General features: G+C 36.5%; 1 protein-coding gene across 1 annotated transcript in view; it reads left to right on the top strand.

The window, feature by feature from the left end:
* Positions 1-2,701: 2,701 nt before the first annotated feature.
* Positions 2,702-15,518, top strand: part of LOC140166496 (prolyl 3-hydroxylase 1-like) — a 78,005-nt gene continuing 65,188 nt past the window's right edge. Inside the window, exon 1 of the mRNA XM_072189977.1 lies at positions 2,702-3,344. Within this exon, the coding sequence (XP_072046078.1) occupies positions 2,871-3,344 (474 nt within the window). The 5' untranslated portion in view covers positions 2,702-2,870. The remainder of the gene's footprint in view (positions 3,345-15,518) is intronic.

Genomic DNA, 15,518 nt, shown 5'->3' with positions numbered 1-15,518 from the left:
TTTCGAAGAAAAAAGTTACAATTGTTGTCTTATTTAATTGAAAGGGTAGCTTAGAAGTTATTTTTTAATTTGAGAAACACTAATCCGGACCATTGATTCAGATATTGAGCCACAAGTCGTGACCTCTGCTTAGACATGACAAAAAAATGGAATACTTATTTTGATGTGTTAAGCTTATGGCCCTCAGAAGTTCCTGTTTAATGAAGAATGGTACTTTTAAACGGTTTGAAATATAAATAGACATTATATCAAAGTTATTTTGTTGCAAAAATGGGCAAAATGTGACTATTTTAAGGTATAATAGTATTTCCGAAATCACTGTCCCAAATTACCCTGTGTCCCAATTTGCCCCAAGTTACCCTACATCACAGATATGACAAACTATACTTTAATTTTTTGAATCCTTAAGACTAGAGGAATGCTTTGGTATAGTTTTTAAAAAGATTAAAGCAATTTTGAAATTTGACCCCTGTATGACCTTTTCCCGCCAAAAACTACCTTTCCACCAAGTATATTTTAGTATATTTTTGGTATGATGTTCAGGGGACATCTCTAAAATGTATAAAAGTGAAAAAATTCTGTTGCAATTAGTGGTGAGTGACACCACTATTTTGTTTAGATTGACTGGACTGGATCGGGCGACGGCGGTCAAAATTTTCAATTGATCGTCGGCTTTTCCTCCCAACTACATACACGTTAAGAATATATAATTAGATTTGTAAAATTTACTTCGAGGACTGTTATATATATCAAATATGTGAAAAATATCAAATTTTAATAATTTGTCATAAAATATTATATCGTGAATTTCAAAAAAAGAAAATTATTTGATGTCTAATGTGCTCTCATGTCCCACAAAAAATACTGTCGAAACGCTCATTCCAGATCCCTTAACCCATACCAGGACCAACTTATTCTCTAATTTATCTTAATTTCACTTCAACTAATTATTAATCAAAATAATGTTTTTAAGGGAAGGGGTATGAACGTTTGGACAGTAGGCCTATTTATTGTGGGACATTAGAGCACATCAGACATATCGAATTGCATTCTGAATACGAAGAATGGTTTTCTGATATCAAATAATTTGGATTTTTGAAATTGCAATTTAATACACATTTAATGGCAAATCATTAAAATTGATATTTTGATATTTAACAGTACTCGAAGTAAACTTAATAAATCTGATGATTTATACCTAAAGTGCATGTAGGTGGGATGAACTTGAAAAGCCGACGATCAATTGAAAATTTTGACCTTTTGTATTGAAGATATGGATTTTTTTCCCAAAACACCCACAAAATTAGGTCTTTTTGGGAAAGAAATCCATATCTTCAATATGAAAAGTCAAAATTTTCAATTGATCGTCGGCTTTTCCTCCCAGCTACATACACTTTAAGATTATATCATTAAATTTATAAAATTTACTTCGAGGACTGTTATAGGCTATCTTCAAAATGTGAAAAATATCAAATTTTAATAATTTGTCATAAAATGTGTATTATATCGTGAATTTTATAAAATGAAAATTATTTGATATCAGAAAGACATTCTTCGTATTCAGAATGCAATTCGATAGGTCTGATGTGCTCTCATGTCCCACACTCAAAAAATGCTGTCGAAACGCTCAAAACGCTCAAAACGCTCATTCCAGTTCCCTTAAGAATGTTCAAAATGTCAGTTTTGTCAGCAGCGTATCCTGTACTGCCTGTCCATTTGCTCAAGTGGTCTACCGCCATCTCTTGATCCAAAGAAATTTTAAGAAACTTACAAAATTGTTGCCTAATTAAACAAAAACTATTAGATTCAGACAATTTTGACGGGTCCCTGATACTAGTACCGGTACTATACTCTTGGAGTTATGTGTTCAGAAATACTTTGGTGGGGGCTTGGTACAATTTTTTTAACCCACCCCCCTTCCAAGAGGTTAAAAAATAACTCCCTCCATTTGTGCAGTAAGGAACTCAATCACAATTATAACAATTATACATGTTTGTTTATACATAATTAATTAATTGGACTTGATACAGTTACATTAGTACTTTTACAAATCTGTTTCGTATTATGGTTATGTGCTTCTGATAAGTGAGGCCCATAGTGGCCTTACGAAACAGATTTGTATTAATTATTAAGCTCCCTTTTTGGTCACACGTGTGTTTTTTGGTTGAGCACTCAGTTACTTTTGGATGATTTCAACCATCTTGGATGTATTATCTTGGATTTATCTATTTGTTTGTTTATACATTTATTTATTAATATAGGCTATAAAGTCTCCTACAAACATGCAAGTTTACATTTATGGTATTTTTCACATGCATTCTATTTTTTTCATGTTTCATTCTTACAACCAATAATCAAATAAAAAAGTAACACAAAAATGGAAATTGAGAGGAACATCTGGGCACATACTCAAAATGGAAATGCTTAAGACTTGTATACCAGGGGTGTAGCCAGTTTCTTGGTCAGGAGGGAAAAATATAAATTTCGTTGCAAAGGCAAGAAAAAGAAATTGCCGGTTACATCATTTTGACCCGGTATTATCAGTACATACATACACCCTTTTCTTATAGAGACTGTACATGTACGTACAATATATTGTAAAGTCTGTGTAACGCTTCCAAAAAGGCTTTATTGGGAATGTGTGCAAAACAAAAGCGCAAGTTGCTAATCCAGCGATTTACTCGCTTTTGAATATAGGTTCATATTGAGAACAATTAACTGGCAACACGGCCACGTAAACAAACACATCGATATCGAGATAATTGAGTCATTTGACAGGTGAAGAAACCCTGGAAGAAACGTGGATGCACATGGAGTAAGGAACCAAAACTTGTTTAATGCTGGGAAATTTACGCTGGTTTTACCGGTAAATGCAGCTTATTGCAGTCATGGCACAGCTTATATCATTATGTACTTGTATATTCACTTTATCTGTGACTTATTTACTTTTCAAATCGGTGGAAAGTGAGTTATATTTAGACTCTTCGGAGCTCGTGGATGAGAGAACTTATGATGAGTGGTTTCAAAGTGGTATGACTGCTTACACGAATGAAGAATGGGCAGATACGATATGGTACTTCGAAAATGGAATCAAGGAATTTAGATACTATCGTTCAAGTTTAGCATATTGTCGTATTAAATGCCTAAATGTAACTAAAGTAGCAATTGATAATGACGGTCTTAATGAACAAAGATATTTCCAAGCTATTTTTAAGAAGGCATTGTGCATACGAAAGTGCAAGTTTGATAAACTTGGAAGCAGGCCGGAGAGAATTAATCAAGAAGTTACGGATAAATATTTAAGCCAGGCACCATATAGTTATCTTCAATTTGCTTATTATAAGGTAAGAAGACTCTTAGACTTTTTAAAATAGGTAACATCATAACATGTGCACTAAAATAAACATTCACTAATGCACATGTAGGCCAACAGTACTCGACTCAATGACAGTTGTACCGGTACTTAAAGTGTGGCTCACACATACATACTGTACGTACATACGTAGTGGTTGTACTTAAAGTTACACGAGTACATTAAGTACCAATTTTTTACTTTGAGGACTGTCTTAGTCGGGTCGGAGTCGTGAGTTCCAATTACTGGAACTGAGTATATATACCGTACTCGAGAACTCTAGCTTCGAATTTGCACACAATAGTTTCATGTTCGATGCTGAGTACGTCTCTATCGTTTTTCAGCGTTGCAATATTTTACAACGGTGCAGGTTATTTATTTGTTTTAAAATGTTGAAATTAGATGAAAGTTATTTTGATGAGTCAACTTTATCTTTTGAATAAGATTGCGTACATTTTGAACAGTCCAAAATTTAGTTGAACTGCAATTTTAGCAACATTTTTGATGCGATCGCCCGTTATGATTGGCTGTGTTTCCATTGCTTTACACAGTGTCATGCTTCGGCGAATCTGACTAGATTTTGAATACAAAGGTCTCCTAGCCTAGTAATTGTGTACATGTAGCTATCGGTGGGCCAATTTTGTAGCTAGACTTCTCGAGCAAACCAGACTTCTACTTCTACTGCAATACTTGGCATGTAGTCCATCAGCTTGGATTTCCCGCCAAGGAATAAGGTTGTACATGTGCGGTGAAGGTGCCATCAGTGCAGAAAATTACATATGTGCGAGTAAAAAGACCATGGGAAATTATGGGTTGGCTGCAGCTACTGCTCCCCTGAACACCTCATAAGATGGTGATGATAAGGTGCTCGCTGGAAGGGTATTCCACCACACCACTGTACGTGGGAAGAAGGAGTAGCGATACAACTGGATACGTGATGGAATACGTTGGAATTTGTCTGGATGGTAAGACCTTGTGATGGATGGAGCCATTGGAGTGAGGTAACAGGCTGGATTTACTGCCACAATGCTGTGCTTGATCTTGTACAAGAGAAGGAGGCTGGATGTTTTACGCCACTCTTCTAGTGAAGTCCATTGTAACTCCTGCAACATAGCAGATTAACACTCTCACGATGTGTCATCCATATTGCCGCGGTGCCGATGAGCTTAATGTTCGAGGCTATATTGTAATTTGTAGACACAAAAACCCCCTGTGAGTATTTCGAAGGGTTTATCATCCAAGAAGACTAATATTGTATTCGAAATCTAGTCGGATTCGCTGGAGCATGACACCGGGTAGTAGGGTACAAAGCAATGCGAGTCAAAGTAAACACAGCCGATCACGACATGCGATCGCATCAGAATGAATTATTGCTTTATAATTATGTACCGGTACCCATAAAGTTGCGCTCGCAGGGGGTGTCTGAAGGGGATGTTCGCCCTCAGAAGTGAGAGAAAAGTTTGTAAAATGAAGACCTATAAATTGAAGCCATTTGGTGGACTATTTTTGCACTATTATTGTGTAAAATTTTATGTTTGAAAAGGCCGAAAATTTGCGAAATGACGGCCCAATTGAAGCCATTCATGGACAAGTGTTGACCTTTATTGCTTTAGATGTAAACATAAAGCTGCGCACGCAGGGGGGTGTCAGGGTGGTGGCCCCCTCAGTGAGAAACTTTTGCAAAATGAAGTCAAGACCTAATTGAAGCCATTGGGTGGACCATTTTTAGCACTATTATTGTGTAAAATTTTAGTTTGAAAAAGCCGAAAATATCAAATTTGCGAAATGACAGCTAGGCCAATTGAAACCACTTTTTTTTACGGTTATTGTATGAATTATTGGTTAAAACATCAAGTGGCGGGCACTTATTTGTATACGCAGGGGGTGTATGAGGGGGATATTCCCCCTCAGAAGTTTGGAAATTTTTCAAAGTGAAGGTCCAATTGAAATTAAGCCATTCGGTGCATCATTTTTGGTTCCAAGCTTGCTTGACGGAGCCACCTAGGTTTCATTATCATTGAGGTATAGGACTTTTTATTTTTTTGGAGGAGAGCAGATAGGGCAACTACTTAATTATATTTCTACATGTACATACTACATACTCTGAAAATTTTAGAAAATTCGAACGAGTCCGTTTTTTTTAAATTACATTTTTGTTCCTAAAATGGGGGTTATAGCGCCCTCAACGGGCACTCTCTCCATAGGGCTACATGTAAAGACCAGTTATAGACAAATGGCCCTAAAATAAAACTGACTTGTGCGAATTTCCTCAAATTTTGCATATGATGTAGATTTAACATCTGGAATGTAATGCAAGTGATGCCGTTGCTGCTCTCCTAAATTCATTTTTAAAATGTCCGCCCCAGACCAAGGTGGTCGATCGTGATCGCGCTAAGTGGACGCTGTATTTTGCTTCATTTTTCGGCCACTTCCGATGGTGCTTTTTTATGCTAAAGTTATTTCTGTGTGCGATATGTGCTTTTAAAATTGAGTTCTAACTTTCTACAAGTTATTTTTCAATCGATTGCACTCCATATTGGGTTGTAGTTATTTTATGAAAGAAAAGTCCGAAATCGTCATGAGAAACGAGCAATTTCAATCCCTTTGCTTGGCTCCCTGTGTGTGCTAGAGATTATTTTGGTCTGTATAATTTAAGTTGCGAGAAGATGACGGAAATAGACGGATTGCACTATTTTTCTTTGGCAAGTCAAGTGCACCTGCTATCTGAACACGGACCGAAAGTCATGCAAGCTCTTCGTATTTCATCACGCTCTTTGTAGATTTAATTGTTAGAAACAGTCAATTAAACCATGATTCTGAGGAGAAATTATATTTTCAATTTGATCTACCCCTCTTCGCAAAATTGAAAAATTTTCGTATTTTTTCCATAGCAAAAACAGTCTAAATAAATGATGTTCCACTTTGCCCAACAATTTTATACTTCAGAATATCAAAGATTAATATGTTTTCTCCTGAAAAACAACATAGTTTTTAGGCCAGGACTTCTTAAGAAATTAGACCACGGTTTATTTGATCGATGTTACATCGACTGTGCCGACCAATCTCGCCATTTTTAGCTGCGGGTAGCAGCTCTATAAGTCACCATGTCTCTCCGTCTGTTATTCTGTCCGTCCGTCCGTCCATCCGTCCGTTAGTCCGTTAGTAACAAACGCTAAAAAATGCTGTTACGTCTACATTGTTTGTCGCATGGCTATGATACTTGGTGAGGGGGAGGGCCTATACCTGCCCCATACTGGAAAAGAGTTTAGTCCCGAAATTTGGGAAAATGAGGGGAAATTGAGGGAAGTTAAGGGAAATTGAAGAGAATTAAGGGAAATTGGGATTTTTTTTGAAGAGAATTAAGGGAAATTGAATTGAATTTTTTTTTTCATTTGGAAAATTTTTTTTCCGAAATTTTTTTTTTTTTTTTGAAATTTTTTTTTTCCGAATTTTTTTTTTTTTTCCGAAATTTTTGTTTTGGAAATTTTTTTTTGAAATTTTTTTGTTCCAAAATTTTCTTTTTTTCCGAATTTTTTTTTCCAAAATTTCTTTTTGGAAATTTTTTTTTTCGAAATTTTTTTTTTCCGAATTTTTTTTTTCCCGAATTTTTTTTCTTTTTTTCAAAATTGAATTCCTTGTCCCTTAGCGACCCGCACGGATCCGACGGTACTTGTTGACTGTTTATTTTGGTTTCACCACACAGAGGTCATGACCTTACGGCGCATTGATTGATCATGTTGATTCTGATTGGACGGTCCCAAGGTCATCACAGTTATGAATGAATAATTCATAGGGGGGGGTGGCAGAAATAGAAAAGTTGAAATAAATAATTATTGAATTCAAATGTGACTGAAATTAGTGGTTTCAGAAATCATTGATCATGTTGATTGAAAGTTGCAAAGTTTAATGTTTTACTCTAGGCTGCACAATATTAATCATGAGCTAAGTTTTTGAGAGAAATCAAAAGTAATGTCAAGCAATCAATGGCAGCCAGGGGGGGTGGATGGGGAGGGAAATCACTTAAAAAATATTCCCAATATCAGAAAAAGTTACCAAAAAAAAAATAATTTGACCCGATTGCTTTAGGAAATTAGTAACAACTGTCGTAAGGGCATGAAACTGGGGTGGGTACAGTCAACATTTGGAGTCAAATTTTTGGAAGGTCAATTCGGGGTCACCAGGGGTCATCTGAGGTCAAATTAGTATAAACTATCGTATGGGTATGAAACTTGGTGGGTACAATCAACATTTACGGCCAATTTTTGTGGTCATTTCGGGGTCACCAGAGGTCATCTGAGGTCAAATTAGTAAAAACTGCCGGATGGACATGAAATTTGGTGGATACAGTAAACATTTGGAGTCAAATATTTGGAAGGTACAATCAACATTTACGGCCAATTTTTGTGGTCATTTCGGGGTCACCAGAGGTCATCTGAGGTCAAATTAGTAAAAACTGCCGGATGGACATGAAATTTGGTGGATACAGTAAACATTTGGAGTCAAATATTTGGAAGGTCATTTCGGGGTCACCAGGGGTCATCTGAGGTCAAATTAGTAAAAACTGTTGTATGGGCATGAAACTTAGTGGGTGCAGTCAACATTTAGAGCCAAATTTGGGAAGGTCATTTCGGGGTCACCGGGGTCATTTAAGGTCAAATTAGTAAAACTGTCGTATGGGCATGAAACTTGCTGGTGCAGTCAACATTTAGAGCCAAATTTTGGGAAGGTCATTTCAGGGGTCACCAAGGGTCATTTGAGGTCAAATTAGTAAAAACTGTCGTATGGGCATGAAACTTGGTGGGTGCAGTCAACATTTAGAGCCAAATTTTTGGAAGGTCATTTCGGGGTCACCAGGGGTCGTTTGTGGTCAAATTAGTAAAAACTGTTGTATGGGCATGAAACTTGGTGGGTGCAGTCAACATTTAGAGTCAAATTTTTGGAAGGTCATTTCAGGGTCACCATGGGTCATCTATCTGAGGTCAAATTAGTAACAATTGTCGTATGGGCACGAAACTTTGTGGGTACAGTCAACATTTGGAGTCAAATTAAAAGGTCATTTTGGGGTCATCTTGAGGTCTAGTTCGTAAAAACTGTCATATGGGTATGAAACTTGGTGGTAGTCAACATTTTGAGTCAAATTTTTTGGAAGGTCATTTTGGGGTCACCAGGGGTCATTTGAGGTCAAATTAGTAACAACTGTCAGATGGGCATGAAACTTGGTGGGTACAGTCAACATTTAGAGTCAAATTTTTGGAAGGTCATTTTGGGGTCACCAGGGGTCATCTGAGGTCAACTTAGTAAAAACTGTCGGATGGGCATGAATCTTGGTGGGTACAGTCGCCATTTAGAGCCCAATTTTGGGAAGGTCATTTCAGGGTCAACTGAGGTCATCCAGGGGTCATTTAAAGTCAAATTAGTAAAAACGGTTATATGAGCATGAAGCAAGGTAGGTAGGGCCTACAGTCAACATTTAGAGCCACATTTTTGGAAGGTCATTTCAGGGTCACCATGGGTCATCTGAGGTCAATTTAGTAACAGCTGTCACAGGGGCATGAAACTTTGTGGGTACAGTCAACATTTGGAGTCAAATTTGTGGAAGGTCATTTCGGGTCACCAGGGGTCATCTGAGGTCAATTTAGTAAAACCTTTTGGACGGACATGAAACTTGGTGGATGCAGTCAACATTTGCAGTCACATTTTGGGGTCATCTGAGGTCTAATTCGTAAAAACTGTCATTTGGGTATGAAACTTGGTGGGTACAGTCAACATTTTGAGTCAAATTTTTGGAAGGTCATTTTGGGGTCACCAGGGGTCATTTGAGGTCAAATTAGTAACAACTGTCGGATGGGCATGAAACTTGGTGGGTACAGTCAACATTTAGAGTAAAATTTTTGGAAGGTCATTTTGGGGTCACTAGGGGTCATTTGAGGTCAAATTAGTAAAAACTGTCGGATGGGCATGAATCTTGGCGGGTACAGTCGCCATTTAGAGCCCAATTTTGGGAAGGTCATTTCAGGGTCACCTGAGGTCATCCAGGGGTCATTTAAAGTCAAATTAGTAAAAACTGTTATATGAGCATGAAACATGGTAGGTAGGGCCTACAGTCAACATTTAGAGCCACATTTTTGGAAGGTCATTTCAGGGTCACCATGGGTCATCTGAGGTCAATTTAGTAACAGCTGTCACATGGGCATGAAACTTTGTGGGTACAGTCAACATTGGGTGTCAAATTTGTGGAAGGTCATTTCGGGTCACCAGGGGTCATCTGAGGTCAAATTAGTAAAAACTTTTGGACGGACATGAAACTTGGTGGATGCAGTCAACATTTGCAGTCACATTTTGGAAGGTCATTTTGGGGTCACCAGGGGTTATCTGAGGTCAAATGAGTAAAAACTGTTGGATATGCATGATACCTGGTGGGTACAGTCACTATTTAGAGCCAAAGTTTTGGAAGGCCATTTCAGGGTCACCTGGGTCAACTGAGATCAAATTAGTATAAACAGACAACACTATTCTTGACATTGGCCTATGTATTTTGATCAGTTTTGGTCCATTTGGACCCATTTCTATCCAATTCCACCTGATTCGATTCATGTCGCTAAATAGTAATTCCCTAACTTGATTGATGTATTCTTATATGCTCTGCAAATGAGATGTACCCATTGAATGTGATCTGTCACATTGCACAATCGACTCCAAGAACAATTACTTTCACTGTTACGAAAAAGTGCAGAGCCACAGCGCCATTGGTGCTCTTGTTACACTATATCATTGCTTTTTAAAACAAAAAAGGGCCCAACTCAATTTGTAAAATTTTAAATGTTACACTGACACTTTTAGGCCTAAGACTTGAGATTCGCAATTAAAGCATGCATGGATCGATGTTGAATTGAAGTCAGCACGGAGTCCGTCTTAATAGGCCTCAGACTTTGGTGACAAAATGTGACGGGCCCTACATATCGGCAGGCTCGCTGTAATTTTCACATGCTTTTGGCCAGAGGACCCGCCTTCAAGCAAAATAATCACAGACCTATAGATTGACCCGACAGCGATTTAGGCATATGCCTACTATATGTGCCATTTAACCTTTTCCCTTCTCCTTTTCTCTTATTCTTTTTTTCTTTTTCCCTCTTTCTTTTCTCTTCTCTCCTTTCCTCTTTTTTTTGGAGGGGGGAGAGGGGGCCCACCCCCCTGAATCCGCACATCGCGCCTGGATACAATGGTTTCTTGTCCATTTCTCACTGGGAAAGAGATAGACCTGTTGGCCTACAGGAATCTTGATGGTCAATCTTGGCAATTATTGTCTGTTGGCAGCACCCACTATGATGTGCACCCAACAAATTGTCAGCATATTTACATGCAGCATTAGGCCCTTAACAAGACCCTAAGGGTTAGCATGTTTTGGGTGGACTATCAGTACAGACAGACATTAATGATCCCTGTGGGAGAATCATTGTGCCTATAGGAATTTTGAAACAACAATTTGCTTAATAGTTCAAGCAGGGTTCGCACTTCCCTGGTTCAAGCCAGAATGCCTGTCAATTCATCATTCATTTCCAAAGTGCGTATGTATAAAGAGAGGATTAATTATAGTGCAAGAAAGCCCTATCTGGGTATAATCAGAAATAATGGCACCAAAGTGTGACAAAAGTGTCAAAATTACAAACAGTGTTCAGAGATGTATTGTAATTGTTGTCTTATTGTAAGTCAAACATATCTAAATTCAAGAAAAAATTAAAAAATTACTTCAGTAATGTTACTAAATATATTTTTACAACTTGGCAAAAGTAGTCTAAAATCTTCAGAAACATAACACAAAAGATCCATGTCATTCCTTGTTATATTTTGACAAAATAATGCAAATATGTAATTCTTTGAGTTTTATTTAATTACGACATGGTCTCAGATTTGAAGCAGGTTTCACTGCCAAAGTGTGTAAAAATTCACCCCAGAGTGAAAATAGCTATGTTTAATTTCTAAGGTGTCTTTTCTAGGGTAAAATTGTTTGTAGAACATGATTTTTTTGTCAAAACGCGTGCATCGTACATCGTTTTGCTACAAAATGTTGATTTGTGGCCGATTTTGCCCGGAAAACGCACTTTTTGGGTGACAAAAATTTTCACATGCCAACTTTGTATACTCATAGAGTCTACAATATACATAGATATGGCCCTTTAAAATGTTAACATATCAGCTGAGGGTACTATTTGATGGATTCAGGCATTTGTTTTGTGATTGACTTAATCATTTGCGCGCCAGAATCATTCAAATATGACATGCCTCGTGACAATTGACATGCCAAAATAAGCCGTTTTCGGCAAAACAATTGATTTGAAAAATCATAACTCTTGATAGGAAGGTGCTACAGTGATGGTTGACCTACCAGTCTATGCAGTATTTAATGGGCTTTCATGTGATACCTAACTTTGTTCATTTTAACTAGGGGAAAGACTTGCAAAATGTAAAAATGTTTCCCCTACCCCTTAAAATTTTGATGTGTGTAAAAATTCCCGCCATTTATAAAAATCAGGATTACAAGAAAACTACAAGAGCTATAGGCTTGAAAAACTAATCAGTTATGCACAGTATAAGTTCCTACTTGGGTATAACATTAATATCTTTCCATTCCTTCTCAATTTTCTTTTCTAATTTTTTATCAATTTGTGACATCTGTAAATTACGTAAAATTTGGCATTTCAAAAATCGTAAAAAAAAAAAAAAAAATATGAGGCGACATGTTTAAAAAACTAATCAGTTATTCCCATGATACAGTACTACAGGGATATAGTACCAAACTTGTGCTAAAATGCATATTTTTTGAGTTCTAATTTTTTTATCAAATTGACTTGCCACCCCATTTTTGAGCAAAATCGGCAACAGTTAGTACCTGTAATATTGCGCAATCATGTGACCTATATTTAATGTGTGTGCACCAATCAGATGTCAGACTTGCACTACAACATGATGTGAGCCTTGCAGAGCCTTTATAAGTGTGCCAATAGAGTTCAAATATGTTGTGATGATGTTGTCACTTATGGATCTCATATTTTTATTTCCGTCAAAAGCATATGCCTCTACTGTAATGCTCATATCAGGAAAACAATGACAGATTGTGCATTTCTGACTTCAGAAATGAATTCTGCACAAAATTTCAGTCTAGAAAACATGTTTAAAACAATATTTTTTGAAACTTTATATTTTGCCATTTTTGGCAGTCAAACCTGCTTCAAATCTGAAACCGTGTCTTACCTAGACACTAAACTAAAATAGTCATGTAGAATTTTTCACATGGAAACAAAGTTTTGGAAAAAAAATAAAATTTTCATTAAAACACCTAAAAATTTGTGGAAATCAGGAACAAAAGTTTTTATTTGTCAAAAGAAACATCTTCAACTATTTTCTGTTTAAGTTTGTATAATGCAATATGATGTGCAAAAACTGTGTTGAAGTATTTAGCATCACATTGTTCTTCAAATTGATGTAAGGATCCATCAAAGTATGGTAGTACTATTGTGTAACACTCCTGACACTGTATAGTAACTGGATGGCCTGAAATATTTTATAAACTACATTTTCTAAAACAGCTTTGTAATTTTTTGTTGACAACATCAATGGCCCTCTCAAAAAAGGCACATAATTTAGGTGATTTACTTTCAATTTTATTTTTTGAGCCCAGCTTGCATGTTTTTGTAACACTCCTGACACTTTGCTACAGTAACTCTATAGCCTCAAATATAAATTTGCAAATCACATTTTCTAAAGTAGTTTTTGTAATTTTTTGGTGACACTATCTATGACAATCTCAAAAAGGGGCAAAAAATTGAATTACATTAGTTCAATTTTATTGTTGAGCCTGTATTACTTACAATGATTGTCAGGAGTGTAACTTTTTGGTCGAGCTATGAAAACCACGTTTTTATGTACATATTTCTTGAATATGAAGGTCTTTACATCATGATTGCAGCAGTCTGGCTTCAGGAATATATTTTCAGGGCTAAAAGAACACCAACAGACTGGTAATTTCTTCAGAAATTTGAATTATTACCAATTAATTAATTCTGTGTAACATTCCTGACATTGACTCATTGACTATTTAGATAGCTGTAGCAAACATGTTCAAGCAATGGCAAATATTTTTTCTTGTTTTTGAGTTCCTATCGCAATGCACTAATAAAATAAAAATTATTATGTATGAATATTGCCACCTTGGTGTATGAAAAAAAATCAAGTTGAATTCTGATGTAACACTCCTGACGAGACAGAATTTCTCTTTTCAACCCGCTCTAAAAAGAAAACGGTTTTGATATCATGCAAGTTTTATTTTTTCAAAGTTTGGCCCAAATGTTGTTTTTACTAAAAACAGACTGAAATGGATTCTTACTGGTCATCATTACCTTAAAATGCTACACAATCTGGCGACAAGTGATTTTGGGAACATATTTAATTTTTCGCAATGTAATCTTCACATGCTTATAAGTAGAATATTAGGGGACTAATACGAAAGAATTTGGTACTTAATAATAGCAGACACTTCACAAAATGCCATGAAAACCAATGCAAAACTTTTTAACTTGTAGATTTTGTACAGTGCATGATTAAAATACATGTACAAGTACCTCTTTTCTTGTCACGCTAACATGTAACACTCCTGACCATATGGGGAAGAAAATTATGCATATTATTTTTTACATGACAGCTATATGACACTACAAATTGCTGTGGTTAAAGGGCCAATCATAACACACTTTTTGAAAGATGAATTTCTTTTCTGGTCTTTTTCATTTGCATAGCAGGCATCAAAAACCAAACGGTGCCATTATTTTTGACTTTACCCATCTGCAGTATGTAGTGTGCAACACTATGTTGATGAAGGGGCTCCTGTGCGATTTTTGTGTTAAAAAAGTAAATAGTGGAAAAAACATGATTCCAAATTTTCAGATAGGGTAGAAAAATAATGGCTTAACAAACCACTAATTGCAACAGAATCCATTTAATCACCATTTAAAAGCATACCCGAAAATTAAGATAGAAGTGGAACCATGTCTAATTTGCATAAATCCAAAATGGCCGTATCGCGTATAGAAAAAGTATAGGCATAGTGCAACAAATAAGAACTGGATCAGGTTTTATGGTATTTTCCCCCAAATGTCCTAATCTTGTGGTGCAAACATATCGTATTACATGATTCAGTATCACTCAGCTATAGTATCTTGCTGCAATAAACCAGCACCGTATGATACATCCATGCATCTATTCAAAATCCCGTCACATGAGAGTGATTTTGAGTTGGTGTTAGTCTGTGTCCCATGGTTGTTGTGTAGTGGTGAAGTTTAAGTCCGATTCAGACTCTACATCGCTGTGATGTGGAGTCTGATTCGGACTTCATGCATACCCGGGATGCTTACGTAGGGCCTTAATGTAACTTGACAAATTAAATATTGTGGTGAAGCCAATTTATCCTTCAGATCAAAATTTTATTATAAAATAATTTTTAATGTTTTTTAGGTTTTTTAGTGGTTTTTGACCTTAAAACATTTCAGGAAACATTTGCATTATGTTATGTTCTTGGGGGCCCAGTTGGTATCTGAATTCTTTGTCTCAAAGCATGAAAAATACAGGTTTTACAGTTATTTTTAATATTTTAATTTCATGATGAGGAAATCCTGACTTCACATTTCAACTTGGTTTCCTCATGTCTGATCCATCTCACAGCTGCCAATTTCAAATCTTGACATATCGATCTTTAACATGTCATTGGTTTCAGTAGATGTGTATTTTGTCTATAGTTGTCAGCTTTGGTGTATAGGGCCTACAAGATTAAGCATTCCAAAGTGCTGAAGCCTGGGTATGAGTAGGTCCTCAATGGGAGAAGAATGGGAGAAAAAATTCAGCATTTGACATATCCCACTTGCTCCCTCATCCACACACCTCTGGATATTCCTATATGGTTGTGGCGATTTTTTAGTGACTCTTTTTTTTGTCAAATTGATTCATTATCAAATTACTTGAATCCTGGTTCCTTTCTCCCCCCCCCCCATTCTGCTATAACATTAAGGGATCTAAAATGAGCGTTTATTGCGTTTCAACAGTATTTTTTGTGGGACATGAGAGCACCTCGGACCTATCGAATTGCATTCTGAATACGAGCATGTCTTTCTGATATCAA

The sequence above is a fragment of the Amphiura filiformis genome, chromosome 12 (genome assembly GCF_039555335.1).
Source record: "Amphiura filiformis chromosome 12, Afil_fr2py, whole genome shotgun sequence".
NCBI lineage: Eukaryota > Metazoa > Echinodermata > Ophiuroidea > Amphilepidida > Amphiuridae > Amphiura > Amphiura filiformis.
Note: the sequence above shows the minus strand (reverse complement) of the source record. Positions and strands in the feature narration are given on the sequence as shown.